The sequence below is a fragment of the Lissotriton helveticus genome, chromosome 3_1, assembly GCF_964261635.1.
Source record: "Lissotriton helveticus chromosome 3_1, aLisHel1.1, whole genome shotgun sequence".
Taxonomy (NCBI): Eukaryota; Metazoa; Chordata; class Amphibia; order Caudata; family Salamandridae; genus Lissotriton; species Lissotriton helveticus.
In genome coordinates, this window is record NC_136061.1 from 2,086,853,840 (window position 1) to 2,086,874,535 (window position 20,696).

At 42.8% G+C, this 20,696-nt stretch overlaps 1 protein-coding gene across 4 annotated transcripts in view; it reads right to left on the reverse strand.

Annotated features, from left to right (window-relative positions):
• Positions 1-20,696, reverse strand: part of LOC144824122 (aminopeptidase Ey-like) — an 836,887-nt gene that overhangs the window by 106,720 nt on the left and 709,471 nt on the right. For all 4 annotated transcript variants that reach the window (XM_078683237.1, XM_078683239.1, XM_078683235.1 and 1 more), the window contains exons 17-18: positions 9,883-9,993; positions 3,964-4,131 (exon numbers count right to left, since the gene is read on the reverse strand). In XM_078683237.1, the coding sequence (XP_078539363.1) occupies positions 3,964-4,131; positions 9,883-9,993 (279 nt within the window). The remainder of the gene's footprint in view (positions 1-3,963; positions 4,132-9,882; positions 9,994-20,696) is intronic.

Below are 20,696 nucleotides of genomic sequence, written 5' to 3' on the forward strand. Positions count from 1 at the left end.
GGTAAAACCCTGCGAGCCCTGTATGGAAACACCCTGCTCAGTGTCGGTGACAGCTGCCTCACCTGGGATTACTTTCAATGTAGCATCTGCTGGTTACATGCTTGAGACTACTAGGTCTGCCCCCAGACCCAACAGTTCCTCAGCATTTTGAATGTCCTCTAACAGTGCACCCACAGCTGTTGTTAAGTACGAGATAATAGAGGCACAGTTCCGTGGTACTTTAGCTTTTGCCTTGAACAAGTCAGAGCTGCATGGTTGTTTGCGCTTACCCATATTGACTTCTGGATGGGGGTGAAAGAGGGGTGGCCCAGGCCAGCCTCTGTCAGGCACTGACAGGAGCAGACTGGCCCATCCTTGGCCCGGGCTTTGCCTGTACGCGGCCCTGGCATGCCTGCATGCGTCATGCGCTGTGGTAGTCCTGCCTTGGCTAAATGAACCTCCCGGCACGTCACTTTGGTGGTGTGATGCCGCTGTGGTGCTTGGGAGCTGTAGTCCTGCTCCCTGGTGGGGAAACAGCAATCTCGGGCTCGGCTAAATGCGCCTCCTGGCACGTCGTGTTGGCAGTGTGATACAGTGGTGGTGCTTGGGAGATGTGGTCCTGCTCCCTGGTGGTGGAACAACAATCTTGGGCTTGCATAAAGAGCGACTGATCTAGACGAATGCCCAAGTATTTGACAGCCAGATTAGGAATTGACGTTGAGTCTAATTCAGAAACCACCAGTCGTGGGTACAGACGGATGTATGACGTTACAACGCATACTTTTACAACGCCTACCTTTACAACGCGGTTTTTACCACGCATACCATTACAACGCATAGCGCTTTGGGGTGCTGGATAGTGAATAGTTTAATTTACTATTCCAACTCCAGTCCCCGTGGATAGTAGGGAAGGTTATTGGATAGTAAATTAACCTATTCCCTATCCTAGAGCGCCCCCCAGCGCAATGCATTGTAATAGTTTGCGTTGTAAAAGTTGCGTTGTAATGGTAGGTCGTTGTAAAAGTTTCGTTGTAAAGGTTGTATACCGTACAGACACGTTGGGTCCTGCCAAACAGCGTAGTCTCAGTTTTGCTGGTATTCAACTGGAGACAAGTTTCTGTCATCCTGGCTGAAAAACTTGCTTTTGCATTGCTCAGATTTTTATTGAAGGAGATTATTAGCTGTGTGTTGTCAGCATATGAAAGTGGTTTAAATCCAAATGCTTGACAATTTTGCCAAGGAGGGGGGAGGCACATAGATTTTAAAGAGCATGGGGCTCTGAGGCACTCCCTTGACTAGCTCTAGGGTGCACCATTTATAGGAGCCCAGATTGATAGGCTGGTTTCTGTTAGTTAAAAAATAATTGAAGCACTGTAGTGCTATACCATGGATTCTTATTGCCTGCAGCCTTTCAAGCCACTTAAGATGAGAGTGTATTGAATGCTGCAGACAAGTCCAAACAGAACAAATGATAGATGGAATGATGAACAATGCAAACATTCACCTCTAATCACAACGATCTGGGGTTAACTGTTCTTTTGCTCACCACACCACCCCAGTTTGGACACAGACATATAAAAATCAGTCTTGACCCTGCTCCTCGTGGGAACTGTCCAGCCGAACTGCCAAGCCAGGTCCTCCCTGGACATGAAAAAAGCATCCTGGGACCAGTATGTGGGCATCACCCCTCAACAGCCAAGCTAGCTTAAATTCAGTGGTGCAGTGAGCATGGGACCAATGTCTGGGCATAGCCTTCCCACTTAGGGCGACAAAAGCAAAAGGAACAAATGATGGACGGAATGGTGAACAATGCAAACATTCACCCCAGCAACAAAGATCCATCGTTTTTACGTTCACCATGTCAGCCAAGTTTGGACCCAGTCATATGCAAATCAATCTTGACCCTGCTCCTTATGGGAACAATCCATCCAGCCCGAACTGCTAAGCCAGGTCCAAGGAGGACCTTGCTTGGCAGTCCAAATGCCAATCGGAACCGATTACGACAGCCCAAACAGTTTCTTTGCAATGTAATTGTTCATTCGGAAATGTATCCGATTCATTCCGAAACATAGTTTCTGAATCGGATTCTCCAAATCCCGTTTGAAGCCTTTCCGACAGCCATCGTAGTTGGCCACTTAGATGGGTCAGGACCTTGTTTTTTTCTAGATACTCCATGAGTTGATTGTTTATTTGTCCTTTAAACAGCCTGCCCAATAAGGGAAGCAGGATCCAAAGATGACTTATTGACCTTCTTTTGATTTGATATGACCTGTGCTGCTTTCCAAACTAAGGGAATTTTCCCCGTGCTAATAGATAAATTAGGTGAAGAGCAGATGGCAGGGGACAGCTGACTGGACATAGTTGCAGAAATCCTAGAAGTATAGATGTCTAAAGGGGACTCTGATTTAGCAGATGCCAATGCTTTCTGAATATAATCAGCCAAGAGTTGTTTAAACTTTCCTATGGTAAAAGCACTGTTGGATGGCGGCCGACTGGGATTATACTCCAAGGTCTCCTGCTCAACTGGTATGGGAAAATGTAGGTTTAGTATACAATTTGTCTGGGAAAATGTAGGTTTGGTATACAAACCCAAAGTGCGTGCTACAAACATTGTGAATTCTACAAATATAGACATTGCTTATTTTTTGTCATTTATGCACCACTTATGTACTTATTTCTAACTTATTTGTGTCAAACATACCTTAAACTACCCAAGCATAACAAATGTATTACTTATAGTTATCTTTCGAAATTATCATTTATGCACAGCTTTCAAATTTCCATAAGTCATCCTTATAACTCACATTTATACTGAATTAATACCACTTGCTCACCTCTTTGCCCAGCGTCACCTCACTTGTCACACTACATTAACAATGCTAGTTGACAACATGCCTTGATCTTTTCATAAACATAACTTGACAATGATAATTGAGAAGACAAAAGTAGTCTAGCATACTTTTTGCCAACATTGATCACAGTGATTGTTCTTAACTCATGGATTGTTTCCGAAAGGATAAAAAAAGGACTTAGTTATTTTGTGAGTGAATATAGTATAATCCTTAACGGCTAAGCCTTTCTGACACCTGCACAGCTCCTTACACAGTGGATATCCTCTATGGATGGCTCCTGTAGTTATAGTTGTTTTTCATCACTGTACCGGTGAGTGGAGAAACTCATTTCATCCTCAAGTTCTCCCATCTACTCTTTGTACATATTGAAAAGAGTAGGTGGCAAGATCAATTCCCAGCATACAGTGCATGTTGATGGCAATTGAAGAGGCCTTGTTAAGATCATTTTGACAAATTGTTTATGTCCAGACAGGTAGGATGCAAAAAAGGCCTCTGTAATAATCCCCATATGACTCATGCCTGGGAGCAAAAAATGTGGCTGATCCTATGATTTTCAGGATATGAAACCAATCACACATATGACATAAATTTGGAGATCAAGGATAATTAGAATGCTTGATATCTGGGACACTAGCCCATACTTTGTACAGATTTGCGGAAATATGAACATACATAATGAATGATCATAAACAGCAACAGGTTTGTAAAATGAAAACCACCTTGTGTACAGCAAAAGTGCCTTTGACTGGTAAGACCACACATACCATTGAATTACCTATATATTCAAGATGGAATATGTAAGTAGTACATAGAACCGTCTGTCAGATCCCTAATGTATTTTATTCATGAACGTTCTAAAGTTGGTTTAAAATGTTCAATGTACAATACAGCTTGTTGAAAAGATCATTAATATTCACTCTATTATTTATATTTACACTAACCATTGCTTGAATTCTAATTATAGTAATATTGGTACCCACGCTATTAGTAAGTGTACAAATGATAAAGATTGATTTAATAATACCCGTTCTCCTAATACTGCTTCAACTGAGGTAGTTTGTGCCACTAAGTAATTTAACTCATTTAGTGCCCATCCTTCCATAGGTTTACTCAGGAAAGCTCTCTCACACACCTGTTTAAGATCCAGGGTTCCTTAGTGCAAGCTAGTGCTGTTCTCAGTTTGTCAGCCTCCGATGCAACAGTTGCATTTTTCAACATTTCCCAGGCAAAATTCCACTCCGTTTCCCCACCTCTTGCTATAGCGTGGCAGTAAATGGTGGTCTTCAGGTTTGGAGTTATGCTGCAAGAATGAAGGATAACAACATGTAACTGCATGGTTGTACAATTTGTTATGCATATGTTTAAAATATGGATTTATTGTTATTTACTAGTAAATTTTATGTTCAGCTTGCAGTGTCACTCTTAAAGTATGGTCTAGGCAGTGCTTGCGCTGTCTCTTTGAGACACGCTGTATCTAGCTTTTAGGCTAGAAAAAACACATTTTTCCAATGGTTCCTGTTTCTGTGTTTAGAAATGCTGGCTTTTCTTTGGTAAATACACATAGCAGTCCCTCCTTACGGAATTATATATCCTTCCATAGGGACTGCCCTCTTACATATGTTCAGGCAGCGAGGACTCTTTTTTTTGTTGGCCTGCCTCTTTGCTTGTTAACTTCTGTTTACTTGCGCAATGAAACTGTGTCAGGTTGCTTTATCTCTATGCCTCACCCTCCACCCTCCCACAAAATTGCTTTGGTTAGTTCATGTCTCTTAATCCCCATGTGCCTCCCCCTCACACCTCCACAACACAGCTAGCAGGCCCCCACCACCCCTAGAGGATATTGCTTTTTTGCTAATATTTGGTTACTTTGCTTTTTTGCACTTTTTTTGTACTTTACAAACACTTTTACATATATAGCGCGCCTAGCCATGGGCTCAGTGAAACTAAACAATCCGCCAATTATCACAGTATGTTGAGCCGGACAGCAAACTCGAACACGGATCCCCAGCTCACCAGCTGGCAGCTCTCTCCTCTGTGCCATATCCCTTGCCTAGCCATGTTGCAGGGTGCAGTACCATATGTGGCTAAAAGAGGCCCCAAGGAATACCTAGTAACAGCCTGTGGTATTGAACCCTCACAACACTGCCTATTTCAGTGGTTCTGAGGGAGTTTCCATAAGGCATTCCATAGAGGACTGTTCATCTGTTTTGTCCTCTTCACCAGGGCTCCTGTAAAGTGCCTTATTTAGCTCATGCTTGCAAGCCAAGCGAACCACATATTTGCAGGCTGTGGTGGTAATACTTTCTCAAAAGGGTCAATGTGTAGATGTAGACATGTCACAGCTCTCTCCGATCACCGTGACACTGACCCACTTTGCGTCCAGCCCCCCAGTCCACGCCCCAAGGCAGGCATCCTTATTTGCCCTTGCAGCGTCACTCCACCCCTTCTTTTCATAGCCTCACTCCTATCTCTTTGTTCTCTGCTAGCACATTCACCAAACCAGTCCTTGCTCTCCTCTAGCGCACATTCTTCTATTCTCCACTCTCGTATCATATTTCCTCGTTCCTCTACTTTTGCCCTCCCAGCACCATCTACTTCTTTTTACTGCAGTCATCCCTTGCTCTCAACCTACCTCCGCCACTACTTGTTGCTCTACATGCTTCTCCTCCTCTACAATGGCATCGCCCCACCATCCTCTTGTTTCCCACTCCTCCTCTTTCTCCCACTTTTTAGCTCAGTCTCCTCTCGTTTATCCCCCTCTTCATGCATCTCGTCCTATTTCCAGCCTCCCTCATTGCCTGTCTCCCTTTTTCTCTCAATAATGTTTTTGTACAGCATGCTGTACCCAGTCATTCTTACCGGCTTTTGATATCAGAGATCTCCTTCCCTCGCTACTCCCCAAAAAGCACCACTAAAGTGCTGTAGTTTCAAATGCTTAAAAACTGCTCTCTGAGACACGTCCCAATTAATATTTGAATGTTTCACACGTAAACGCGTTGTGAAAAAAATCCCCAAAACGAAAATATGTTTTAAACAATGAACAGGGCGTGTCTTTATGCTCTGGAGCATCCATTTTGTGGGTGATGGAGCAAGGATTCGCATGTAACGCGACTTGCCGTACTCATGAACCTCGAATAACGTTAATAATGTAGCCAACATGTTCGTTTTACAAATTTTGCATATTTTCCCTTAATACGGGGTATCCAAGTGAAGCTTGCTTATGTGTTTTCTAATCCTAATACGCTTGCAAATAAGATGGCTGCTGCTACGCGGAAATTTCTACTGCGCATGCATCGGTCATACCCATGTGATGTGACGTACTCGCAGCTTTGGAGGGAATCTGTCGCATCTGCGCACTAGAGCTAAGATGGCTGCTTTGTGTTCTCACATGCGAGAAGCTTGCATTGCTGCTTTTGCTAAGCTGTTCGTTCTGCTTAATCCTAATGCTATAGTTTAAATAGGGCTCAAATTCCTCTGACCGGATATTCTCGCCTCAGTGCCTATTCTAATCATAGGTCCCACGCTGCAACTCTGGGCAATAGCTTGCTTAATCTCCACAACGGCCCCAACAGCGCGAGGATGCCTGGTTTCACCATGGGGGTGCCCAGGAGTGGACACTTCACAAGGAAAACCAGGAATTGTTCCTTAGCGGTATGAGTACAAGCGCTGGGAGACCCGGTCCGGGTAGCTGCGCGCTATACAAGTGCAAAAACATTTACATTTACATTTACATTTACGTTATAAAGTAATGGGTATAGAGTAGAAGTTCATGGTATACAGTGAAATCATTTATTCTGTGCTCTAAAACTGTTTCCTTTTACTTTTCATGTATCATAATCTTTGGGCCAGAGGTACGGGAATACTCCATTTTGAAAATCCTTTTGCACACGGTACTCTACAAGAGGAGGGCTGTAGTCATCTGTCATTGAAACCAAGCCAAGACAAGAGACAGCCAAGATGCGCCTGGGAAGCTGACCTCTCCCCTCAGTCGAAGAAGCCAGAGTGTACCTGTTGAATTACAATGTATTTATTAATAAAGCGACCATTGTGAAGTGAAATGCAGATGTAATGCGAACCTGAAAATGATGGGCGGGAACGTAAAAATTAATATTCATTTCTGAAGTAACAGAAACTTAGGTGGTGTGTCGACCTCTCCTCCTCTCTTGCCCAATCGAAATTGGGGATCCTTACACTTGCAACTTTGGGGGATGGTACACTGACCTGAAAATAGTATAACTAGCATAGGTTTAGCTAGAGAAATTGTCTGAATTGTCCGAATAGCTGACCTGTCACTGACCCAACGCACTCAATAGCTGATCGAGAACAGAGTTGCTGCGGAGCACTCTGTCAGAAGACTCGCTGACCCAATCGGGGTTCCAGGACCTTAAGTGCTTGGCGGAGCAATTTGCTTGGGAAATTGATAACCCAATCAGGGTTTCGACTGATAGCTGCAGAGAGGGAGTAGCACAGGCGTTGCAACTGAACTGCGGGTGCTGGTCTCAACTTTCGGTGGTCCTGTTCTGATCCTAATCTGGTCTACCCTGTCCTGGTTTCCATACTGCACCTGCTGGCCTACTGGCAACTGCATTCCTTGTGGTTTCTTCTGTCCTTTCAACTGACCCGTGGCCAGGGTTGGTCTTCACACCGTTCTAGGTAAATATAAATCTGCGTGTGGAACAAATAGTACTTTTGCGTCCTTTTCTTACCCTCCCTGAATCTTGCTAGAGTCATAATTGCATATGTTCCTTTCTCTCTCCCCCTCCTGTGAGACATTATTAAATCGTGATTCATGTCAATTTAGCATGACCCAATTTTCTCCTATCCTTTAGAATTAAAGATAAAGAACTGTTCATGAAAATATACCCTCCTTTAGCCGAACTAAAGTGGTTGCTCTAAAATATTAGCGTGCTCCAATTTTATTTTTCCCTTAGCTCATGGTTAAATCAGTGTCGTCATAATACATGGTGTTCCTTTTCTTACCCACCTCGTTATTAGCAATCAAACTGTGATTTCTAGCATGTCCCTTATTTATCCCGTTCTTTAGGAAACAACATTTTATGTCTAATTTCTGTGAGTTCATTACAGTATGTTCCCTGTTCTTACCTTCCCTTTAGAATTCTAAATGGTTGGCATAATATATCTTTTGCATAGTTATGTGAAGATTAGCCGTTCCCCTCACGGCGGCGATCAGGCAAGTCCTCTGTGTCAGTATTAAAATATGTAAACGCTCGTTTTGCATAGTTATACTCTTTTCATGATTCTGGTTATTGATAGCTTGCTTGCTGTAAACCTTTGGCTCACAACTCTTGATGAAGATTAGATAAAGGTTTTTAAAACTTCCCGAATCTGTGGTTATTATAAAAGAGTGCAAATGTTATGGTAATTTTTACTGGTTTTGCTTATCTTTACAACTAACTCCCTGATCCATTGTGATCATAGATACCAGTGACAAGGATTGGTAAGTTAATGGTATGAGAATCGGTAGTATTTAATAAACTGGTAGTAGAGTGAAGGTTACCCGATTGAGTAAATATGGAGAAATGAATTATGGGCCCAAGTGTGCATTGATAAAATTATAGTCGGGTGACCTGCGCGCTCTATCATGGGAGTTAGAGATGGGGGTGTGGAGACATGCTAGAATGTTTTTTTTTCAACATTTTCTCGGTGCATTACATATTTATGATGACAGATAACCTAAGAAAACGAGTATTCTGCTTTCCGACAAATAGCACACTACTTTGCAAAATACATTTCAGCAGTACAAGCACTGATGAAAAGCTTCTTTCAGCCAGGCAATGCAGCTGAAATAACTTAACCAGGACTGACACAAAAAACTCAAATTACATTAAAAAAAACTTCAAAACTACAAGCACACGGTTCCTTCCTTCCGTCTTTCTTTCTTTCTTTCTTTCTTTCTTTCTTTCTTTCTTTCTTTCTTTCTTTCTTTCTTTCTTTCTTGGGAGTGATACGATTCATACTGCTATAGGTCTGGCATTCACATTGCATTGTACAGTCCCTGGTTTGCCTGAATGAATGATGGGTCCCCTGACCTGCGTAGAGGATCATCGAGGCATCGTTCAACACGTTTTTGCAGTATGCTACTGATGTACAGAAACCTCCTCCTTGTTCGAATTGTCCTGCCTGACCTGTGAAACCGAGTAATGAAACAGGTGTGTGGCAAATCATAAACCATATGTTTCAGATTTTGGGGCCCTGATTCCTTGCTGGTTCCACCAAGCTGAATGCTCGCAAGGATCAGCTCCTGATAAACACTTGTCAGGGTACAAGCAGGAATTAAAAGACAGCATGTGCTGAGATGGCTGCAACTGAATCACTAGAGGATTCCCTCAGGTTCAGCATAATTCCTACCGTTAAGTGTTCAGTTAAGGCATTGATTCTTTTTCAAGGTTCTTTGTTTATTTGCTCAGAGTATCCTTGAAAGAAATGCCTGATGCAGTTTAAACACATTTTGTTAGAAGTTGCTCTAGGTGCTTGGCTCAGCCTTAACAGCACTAACTTCCATCACAGAGTAGCAGTGTCACACTACCGGCAGAAGTTTCACAATTTTCATTGAGCAGCAGTCTCACACAACCAACTGCACTCTCATGCTCTTAAAGACTAGCACCAAATCCAATAAGTTTGGCTGATAGTGAAAGGGTCTTTTGGTGGGTCTGTGTGTGTGTATCTGAGCTACTGGTTTTGCCAACTGAAAGGATGTAAAATAACAGTGTCCTTTCGAAGCATGCCATGTTTAATTGGTTACATGCCGATGTGTTATTGTTTGTTAATTTTTGTAAATGTATTTTTTTGGTGAGAAGAGGTAGGTCTTGAAGGGTGCACCAATTAATCCACCTGTTGTAAAATACAAAAGGGTGTGGAAATCATTTTCCAACCATGTTTCAGGCAATATTACATAAGGCCACCTTTATTTTATTTTTTATCGTTATCTGCAGGTAAAGGGCAAGGGAGATTTTGCACTGTCCCAAAAATTGCATACAGCTTGATAGGAACTCAAATGTATAACTAAAGAAGGCACTGAGAGACTTCTTACGTATTGAGGATAGGATCACTCATCCACTTCTTATAGAGGTCAGAAGCCAGCTCCCAGCACTCTTGAATATCATAGGTGCAGGCAGTGTTTATGGCACTAACTTCATTATACCTGAAAATAAAAATAACAGTAGTTAGACACAGAGATAGATTTTAGGCAATCTAAACTACCGAACTATACTTTGTCATAGTTTATAGCTCGCTGCCGATGGCTGTACCGGTTGTTAAAGGCCCTGAACCTGAGTTATAGGCCCAAGCGGCAGGCAAAGGACTATAACGAAAGGGAGGCCCTTTAACAACTGGTATAGCCCAAGGTAGAAGGGCTATAAGGATATTAGAACATTGCACCCACTAAGGGTAAAATGTTGTAAATATAAAAGTGAGAAACATGAGGACAAACATTTGAATGTCGAAGTTCCGAACTTATACCAGCAATTATAAGCCCGTAGCTACTCCATTGTCTTCACTGGAGTGCTCAACATTCTAATATTCTAATGTTTGTTAGACAACTGATAGTGAGGTTCTCACCAGGGAGGCAGGAGATAACAGGAAATGGGACTCATGGGAAGAAATAACTGAACCGCTAAGTGTGATCAAAGTATCTTTTCAAGGACACCATTCTGTGACCTATTGTGAATACCTGAGATAGTAGGGAGTTTACGTGCTCTGAGAGTTTGCTTAAATCCGGTTAGATGCGGAGTACAGGTAATGCATCACCTGTTAAAAACTACGGGGCATATTATCAAGGGGGTTTATCTCCGCTTTTTTGGCTTTAAAAGCCAAGAAAGCGGAGATAAAATTATCTCCCTATTACCTAGCTGTCGCTAACACCAGTTAGCGACCGCTAGTAGGAGATAGCGACCATCTTGGGCCCCACTTTGCATGTCAGTGATATTTATCACTAATGACATGCAAAGTGGGCGTGCCAAGATGTTAGCGACTGGAAACAGTCGCTAACATCGCTATCTCCTATTACCAACTTTTGGAGATATTCGCGCTAAGCGCGAATATCTCCAAAAACGAACACCTGCCCTGAGCAGTTCTTAGCCATGTTATCCAATGGGAGGTGGATAACATGGCTAAGAGCATTAGCTCGGTAATGCATGAATATCGCTGACTTTTCAGCGATATTCATGCATTGCGGCCGTTTTTTATCGCATTTGCGATAAACCTTGATAATAGCAAGGTTTATCTGCGATAATTTCTGACGATGCTTAGCGGTAAAAAGTTAGTTTCTAAGCATCGTTAGCGATAAATATCGCTTAACGTTGGTAATATGCCCCTACGTTTTTTACAGATTTATATTAGCGTGTGTTCCTAGAGCATTTTGAGTTTTTTAGGATTACCTCTCTTCAGGAGAACTCCACTTTGAGCCCTTCTTTTTCCAGAGACGTCTACTGGTTTATAACTGAGAATACTTTCCAGCTTGCACAATTCTCTATAGATGAAATGCTAAAGCTTCATGCCAAAATATTCCTGTTCTCGCATCAGAACTCTTCATTTGGGTTTTTGAACTGACACCTTTCTTTGCTAATTGAAAAACTGTCATTGTCATTCTTAATCTAGATCAGGGAGTTCCTTTATGGAACACACTTGCTATATTTTTGTATTTGTAAAACTCACAAATTTAGTATTTTACTGTGTCTTGAAATACCACTAATGTATTATTTGAGTTTGTAATAATGATGACTGAAAAGTTGATATTTACTGATTAAAACAATTTAATCTTACTAGATTAATGAAACCCTTTAACTCACATTATCTCTCTTTGTTAATTCTTGTGAGGTCTCAGATGGACTTCACTGGTCCTGTTGAATAATGTAAATGATTGTTCCTTTTCAATTCTCTTTGTTGACGAACAAAGGTCCATATGACCAATGGCAGGGTTTATTTAATGATTACACTCGAAGACTGAGATACAAAAATCCCAGGCACGACATATTCAAGAAACAGATGGTTATAGAAGTGTAGTGTTTGGGAGCCACAGCTGTCCACTATCGTGAACATGTTCTTCAGACTCTTGTAATTAACTACAATTAGATTAGGGCACTTAATAAAGCTTATTTTTTACTGCTTTTGTATAACATTGTTCACCTTCCAAACTTCATTTAGCAAACAGGAAATGAAATAAAGCAAAATCAAAAGCCTAATTTAACCTAACGAACAATTAAAAAAGTAATAGACCTCTATAAAACCCTGCAGGTAAATCCAAGTAGTCTTATCTTTCTTTACTTTAGAATGTTATCTATTTTACTTTTATGTTTAAAAACTTAAACCACAAACGTAAAGTTTCACAATTCTAAAAAATTATTAATGTTGGATCATGGCTATAGGACCCATTTATAACATAAAGTTATGGATTGGAAGCTGGGCATAAAGGTATATTTTACGCCTGAGTGTTATGAGTGGCAACTTAGACAACTCTAACTTCCAGAGTGATTCAAGGGCTAGTCGGATGGCCTCCTGATGATAGCCTCAGCGACAGAAAAGGCTCCAACCATCTTATACCCGCACCTGGACTCAGCCTGAGTGAGTCCTAACCCCCATGTCAAGCTCCTCCAGCCCTGGACCATTGGCGGGGGTGGTAAAGGTGCTCAGATAGCCAAAATATAAATATTGGGATTTAGGATGTTTTTGGCAAAAAAAAGTGCTATGGGAACTGAGAGGAGACCGGGACCAACCTGCTCGTCTTTCCACCCCAGGTGCACTGCCGGTGGGTCTGACTTTGAGGCAGCTCCCACTTTATTTTTCTAGTCAGAAGCAAATCCTGCACAGACATACTTCACAAAAGGAACTCTCAGGGGCTACAGCCTCCAGCTTCATCCAGCTGGAGAATTTCGAGTTCCAAGAAAGAGACTAAGTGCAAGCACAGAAATCTTCCTCACAACGTCATCCAGTGGCTCCCAGATGATGATGCCTCCTCCTCGAACACCACCTGCAGCCTTGTCTCGCTGAACCTCTGCCTTCTCAGAGACATGTTCTTAAAATTTCTTATAACGTTTAAGGTTAGTGCTGACCGGTCCCAATCCACTTTTTGTATTTGACTTATGCTCCATCATAGTTGGCCATGTCTGCCTAGGCACTTTGATCTTTTAGGCATCAGTTTTTAACTTAATTTTTAAGAATTCTTAACTCTGGTTCTACTGATTGAATTTTGGCATAATGGTGTTGAATAGTTTTTTAAAATATACCCCATTTTTCAAACATGGTTGAACTTCAATGAGCAATTTCATCTGCTGAAGACTGAGGGGCACACATTATTCACAGCATTAGGCAAATTTGACAAACCAGTTAAAATAATATTCATTTTTAGGCTACAGCCGAAATTATGACATTAGAAAACAATTCTTAAATGAAACAGTATTTTTAGAAGTATATACTGTTTCTACTTTAGAGCTTTCATAATATTTCGTAGCTCTGGGGATACCACCAGTGCCAAATGAAAAAATGCTCTAAACCCACACCTTAACTCAAGGGTAGAGCAATTACAGAAAACATGTCCTTTCTTCTAGGAGAAATAAACAAGTAGCAAACTTCACAAAGTCTAAAACAGAAATCAAAACTAATAAAACAAAATACTTAGGGGCTCATCTAAAACTCCATGTGCCTGGAATGGCACTGACTGCTGTCTGCATTTCAAGATTTGATATACACCCCTTTTGAAAGAACCCCATGAACTCTGTTGCACCCACCGACCTAAGCCACCGCTGACTTTTTAACCTCGGAAGACACAAGATCAGCCACTGGATCACCACCATCCTCAACACTTTCATCACAAAAGCTACTTTTCCCAATGCCTGGAAACTTGCAGAGGTGAGGCCCCTCCTCAAGAAACCCACTGCAGACCCCAGCGAACTCCAGAACTACAGTCCCATCTCACTGCAATTGTTTTCCGCTAAAGTCCTGGAGAAGGCCATCAACCTCAAACTCACTGAACATCTGAAGAGAAACAACCTGCTTGACCCTTCCCAATCTGGTTTCAGAGCCAATCACAGCACCAAGGCAGCCCAGATTGCCGCAACATATGACATCCGCATGCTACTCGACAGAGGAGAATCAGCCACAGTGATCCTCCTATACCATCCCGCAGCCTTTGACACCATCTCCCACCACACACTTAACGATTGGCTGCAGCAGATTGTAATCACTGGCGGCGCACTAGGATGGATTGCCTCCTTTCTGATAGGGTGCACCCAGAGAATATGTCTCCCTCTCTTCATCTCACAATCCAAGCACACCATCTCCGGCATCCCTCAATGCTCAACCTTCAGTCCAACTCTCTTCCACATCTGAATGACACCACTCGCAGACATTGTCAGAAACCACAACATCAACATCATCTCCTATGCTGATGATACCCAGCTCATCCTCTCGCTCTCAGCGGACCCCACCTCGACGAAGACCAACATCCACAACTGTATAAATATGGTCCCAGACTGGATGAAGAACAACTCCCTGAAGCTCAAAACGGACAGAATTGAAGTTCTGATCTTTGGCAGTCACACCTCTCTCTGGAATGACTCCTGGTGGCCATCGGAACCTCGACCCATCCCCACTCTGAAAGACCACGCCTGCAACATCAGCATCATTCAGGATAGCAAACTCGCCATGAAACGTCAGGTTAACATTGTCTCCTCTGCCTAGGGAGGACCTGGCTTGGCAGGTCGGGCTGGACTTTTCCCATGGGGCACAGGGTCAAGACTGATTTGCATATGGCTGGATTCAAACTGGGATGGCATGGTGAGCATAAAAACGATGGAATTAGGCCCAGATCTCTGTACTGGGGTAAATGTATGACATTGTTCTGCATTCTGTCCATCAACTGTTGTTTTTGCATTTAATATTGTCGCCTCAGCCTGCTTCCACACCCTCCACATGCTCCACATAGTGTTCAAGTGGCTCCCCATCAGCACCAGGAAAACAGTAACGCAGGCCCTCATCACCAGCCGGCTGGACTATGGCAACACACTATGCTGACACGACTACCAAACTCATTAGAAGACTCCAAATAATCCAGAACACAGCAGCCAGACTGGTCATCAACCTACCCAAGAGGACCCACATCAGCCGGCACCTAAAAGACCTTCACTGGCACCCCATCCAATTTAAGCTTCGGACCCACAAAGCCCTCTATGACCTAGGATCCACCTACATGACCCACCGCCTACATTTCCACCGACCTCCCAGGAACATCCTCTCCACCCACCTCGCCTTGCACAGACAGCATGCTTCCTCTGATGCCACACCAGAGGAAGTCCCTTCTCAAACCTAGCTACCAACTCCTGGAACACCCTTACCCTTCACCTTCATACATCATCCTCGTTGACTCCCTACCAAAGGAACTCAAGACCTGGCTCTCCAATAGATACCCACAGCACCTGCATACCCTTTTGGGTTATATGCCATGCTCTACAAGTACCGCTTGATTGATGGATTGATTGATATGAAGATGTTTCTTGCCCAAATTGCTTCTGGTGACATGGCTGGGTATATTAGCAAAGCTGCTGAATGCCCAATCTGCCAGATCAATGTGGCTGTTGTAAATTGGGTTACTGGTTGAGGGGGTGATACGCCACTCAAGCATAAGCCACAATTTCTGTCAGCGCTAGGTCACACGCAAACCCCAGATTGACCTTTGCTTAACCCTCTGGTAGCTTGGCACAAAAGCAGTCAGGCTTTACTTACAGGTAATGTCAAAAGTATTTATACAAAACTTCAAACAGTAATAAAAATGAAAAGACAACACAGGAAGAATCCCACATCAATTTAGATGAATATAGTACAATTTAATAAACTTTTTCAGACCAAAATTTTAAAAAATCCAATAAGTAGAACTAGAGATATACACTTTCAAAGTTTTAGGTAAAAACAGTGCCATAAAGCACAAAGCGCAAACTATGGTTATCTGGTCACTCTTGACTGGAATAAAGTCACAAGTTAAGGCCGACCATGATGGAGCTTGAACAGGATACAGGGAGCAGGTTAGGCCCATTGAATAAAGTACCTTAAATCCTACTTGGGAAGCATTTCAAGATCCCGCATTGAGGATGCAGTTCCGAGGACAAGCAAAGCTTCAATGCAAGGTCCTGCATCATGTGGAGGATGCCGTTAATGAGGGGCTTGCAGTGCAAAAACCTGCTTTGAAGCTGAGTTGAGCAGCAGTGGTTCTAAGGAAGCTACGGGGCTGCAATGCTAGTCCTGCATTGTCGTCGGCGATGCAGTCAATAAGGCACTTGTGATGTGAAAGCCTGCATCGGGAATGGGTCATGCAGCAGCAGTTATGAGGCGGAGTTGCAAGGAGATGCACACACTGCATTAGTTCTGTCCACTGGACCACAGCTGGAATGACAGAGCACTTTAAGGCCCTCTTCCCAGGGTCCAGGACTGGGATTGCACCACTTTAAGGGTAGCTTCTCTGTCCCTGTGGTTCTGATCAGCAGGCAATCCAACTAGTCCTTGGTGTCTTTTGGGTGGTCTCGGGGTCAACATGCAGGTCCAGTCCTTCCCTCAGGCAGTAGGTAGCAGGGTAGAAGGACAACCAATCAATGAATCAATCAGGGAATTGTAAGCGCTGCTCACCCATGAGGGAATGCCACAATAACTAATAAGGTCCAGCTAAGTCTTGATTAATTAATCCTTGCTTAACCCTTGGTAGCTTTGCATTGAGCAGTCAGGCTTAATTAAGGAGAAAGGAGTGTCTAAAGCAGTTAATATCACCAAAACAATACATAAGTAAATGGCGCAACCCAGTAAAAATCTAATATCAATTTATGGAAATGGAGAATATTTTTATCTTTCAAATGACACAAAAATTACCAAGATCCAATGTAGGGAACCAGATAAACAAATTTTCAAAGATTAAATGGCGACAAAACACTTAAAGAGCAACTTGCAGCTATTTGGTTGTGCTGGACTGGAACAAAGTTAAAGTTTTACATCAGCCACAATGGAGCACAAGTCCAATACGCTGTGTGCTAGGTCCTGTTTACTTTCAGACTTAGGGCCTGATTTAGATCTTGTTGGAGAGGTTACTCTGTCACAAAGGTGTCGCATATCCCATCCTTCTAATTATAAGTCCCATAGAATATAATGGGATTATATTTCAGTGGATGGAATATCTGTCACCGTTTTTAACACATTAACCCATTTGACAAGATCTAAATCAAGCCCCTAGCCTTTTACTTTGAAGATTTTCTCTCAACGTCGAGTCCTCAGGTTCAACGGATCTGGAGTTCAATTCAATGATGATGACTGCTGCAGCGTGATAGCTCAGTGAGCCTCTGGAAGTCTTTGTCTTCAGTGTCATTAGTCCAGAGCTCTGGAGGTTTTAGTGGGGCAAACCAGTGTGGTCAGGCTATTTTGTGGTTTGACGTTGGTTGCTTGAATCTCGATGACAAGCCAGTCTGCTGGAGATTTTTAGCAAAACGTTGTAGAAAGTTTCCAAACTTTCAGAGCTTGTTCCTTGTTTCATTTGAGGAGAGAGGTTCCAGTAGCACTGGCCTAGAGTAAAGAGACTCTGGATTGCCTCTTGGGGCTTAGGACGACTCAATCTCCCACAATGCACTTACACAGTTTAGGAATACTCCAGTTACCACTTGTCAACTTGGGTTATCCTCTCTTTGGGCTTGCAGGTGACTTCTTCCAGCACAGTTGTACCTGTTGATGCTCTGAAAGTCCACTCCTTTTCCTTTGAGTTAGGGACAGTCCTTTCTTTGTACAGCCTTGAGAGTGTGCCAGGTGCTGTCCTTTTCAGTGCAATCATTTTGTGGTGTAGTCCAAGTGTTCAGCAGGGTAGTCCATCTTCCTTTGTTCCAGGCAGTGTTCTGAGGAGCTTTTGCAGCTTTGGCATTTGTATCCTTCATTCTGGGCTGGCAGAAGGGGGAGACTCTCCAACCAATAGACATAAAGTTATCTCCATGTGCGATGACCATTTCCTACAAAGGGTAGCATAAAGTTGACCCAGAATGCACTGTTCTCTAAAAAAGAAAATGGATAAAGTATCTCCTTAGAGTATGTGTCTGCTTAACCCAACCCAGAGGTGTGGTTAATATCTGACTACACTTCCCTTCTAGCCCCTCTCTCAATCTAATTAGGGGACTTCCTTCAGGCTGGGGATCAAGGAAGTGGGGGCTGGCCTGGGTCCTGTGACATCTGTTTTCCTGCCTTTGAAATTCAGCTTACCTTCCTAGGCCCCTTCCACTTCTTGGCTTGTTCAAGAAGCAAATCTCCTCCCACCAAGTGGCTGTATTGTTTCAGCCCCTGTCCTATTCACACCTACTCAGGGAACAGCTTGGCTCAGACTGCCAAAGGCTGGCTTATCAGAATAGGCTGCTACAGGGCTTCGTTAGGTAACTTCAGGATAGTAAGTTCTAAACCTAATGTCCTGTAATACTTATAATAAGTCAGACCTCGGAAAATGGTTGGCTTTATTGTAACCATTATTTTGATACCTTATATTGCTGCTAACTCCAATCAAAAGTTAGACATTATATCCTAAAGCCTTCACATGTTGACGTATGGGGCTAGCAACCATACTGTTTTTCCTTACCAGGGTATATAAAACATCTTTTATATTTTCCTCGCTTTTTATAACAATGCACCCTACCCTTGGAGCACCTAGGGCTGACCTCAGGGGTGACTTATATATAATAAAAGGAACATCTGATTCCAAAGTTTAATTTTTACATAGTTTCATTTTAAAACCAACCTGCTTGGCGGGTCTAGCTTCAAAATGACACCAGCCACCACATCAGTGCACACTTAAATGCATTAAATCCACTGGAGTCTCTAAACCCACATATCCTATAAAATACTAGGGATTTTACATGTAGGTTGCCTTAGCCACTTATAATTATACCAATGACCATATATCTTTTACCAGAGCACTGACCCGGGCCAGGTTAGCAAATGCCCAGGGCACCTTCAGAGTCAGTAACCACCAGCATCAGTCAAGAAATGGGGGTGATCTGTGCAAAAGAATGACTTTCCTGCAACAACAAACTCAAAATTCTTATCTACTCCCAATTGAAAGTTATCATTTATTAAATGTTATAAGTTAACCCAATGTTATCCTATGGCAGAGGTCTAACAGTAATGAAAAACAAATCTAAGAGTTTTTCTCTACCAGGACATGTAAAACTTAAAAGTACATCTATCAATTTCAAATACACTGCACCCTGCCCTATGGGCTGTTTAAGAGCTACCCTAGGTGTGACTTATATGCATTAAAAAGGAAAGTTTAGGCCAGGAAAAATGTTTATTTTGCAAGGTTGAAATGGCAGTTTAAAGCTGCACACATAGGCTGCAATGCCAGGCATGAGACATGTTTAAAGAGCTACTTAAGTTGGTTGCACAATCAGTCCTGCAGGTGCATTACTGGGTCCCATGTACGCTGTATCACTGGAACCAAGCTGTACCCAGCTGATGAGCCCATAACTAGGGCAAAACCGGTCCTGGGTTGCCTGTGTACCAGTTCAGGGAGGACCCGAGCTGGGTCCAAACTGTGGGTGGCATGGAGCACAAAATAACGATTGATTGAGATGCAGCCCGAGTGATGACCAGAGACTGAGATTAATTCAAGTATTCCATATATCACTGTTCTGTATAATTATCACCCAGGGCCCCTATCAGCATAAACTTTATTATACAGTTAATAAAAACCGTAATGTACAAACATAACAATACATGATAGAGTAAAATTTTAAAATGTATAAAATCATGATCAGATTCTTAGTGCTGAGCATTATGCAGTGCGGTTAAAATAATATTGACAAACTTCCCAGCTCTTGCTAGGGCCTGGGCTAAATTGTTGCTAAAACACAAAGCCGATTCTTCCCTGCAATGTCTCAGTGACCGTTCCCGGAAGACAGGAATCAGTTAGCGGCGTCGGTCGATAGCTAAGAATGGGCAGCAGCATAGCAGGTGGAGCCAGGACTCGTGTATGTAATTGCAAAGCCTGCAAGTGGGCTGCTCATTCCACCAGGCCCACTGCGGATCGTAGTTAAAAATTGGTAGGGCTAACAGTCTCAAGTATAGTATTTTGTTGCGAGTCTGGTGATTGAGGTAATAGTTAAAATATGGTTGAGGTTTCCCCTTGATGTATGATTCATTCAAGGCTGTAAAAAGTACATTTTTAGAGAGCCCAGCAACGTCTGTCTGGAATGAAACTGAAATGATTTGATTTGTTATTGTTTTTTTCCACACTGACAGGGGGATAGTTGGATTAGTAAGGGAGGAGGCTTCAATCTTTAGTGTGGAAAAGGCAAGGTGCAACTGTTTGTGCCAAGGGGAAAGTCCGTCCTTGAACACGGCTTGTAGTTGTTCTTTCAGAGATTGTCCTGGAGCTCGTAAAGTGTGAATGTAAAATTTAATTAAGTCTCCCAGGCAAAAGAGGTTTACGCATGTCAGGCCCAGCTCAAGTCTCAACCTCGACCTCCTTACGTGCTGCGGGACGGAGAAGATTTTCTTGTAGGTTTTTGTTTGTAAGTTTCCCAGAAATGCATCCATTTTTCCGGGGAAGGCCAAGTGGCCGTAGGTCACTGCAGGTAGTAGTTTGGCCCGTAGCACCCTTAGGATTGGTTCGGCTGAAGGGCTGTGTAGGTACCGGTTCAAACACCTCAGACTGTGAGTGATCCCCATGCCCTTAGGCCTTAAGTGCCTAAGGTGTGCTGCTTGGTTTGCCCTAACATTAAACCAAACTCCTAAGTAGTTGTAGCTGGTGCAGGTCGCTATTTGTAATCCCCCTGCTCTCCAAGTAAGATTTTTCTTTTTTTTGTAGTTCCCAAAGATCAAGGTTTTGGTTTTGGATTCATTCAT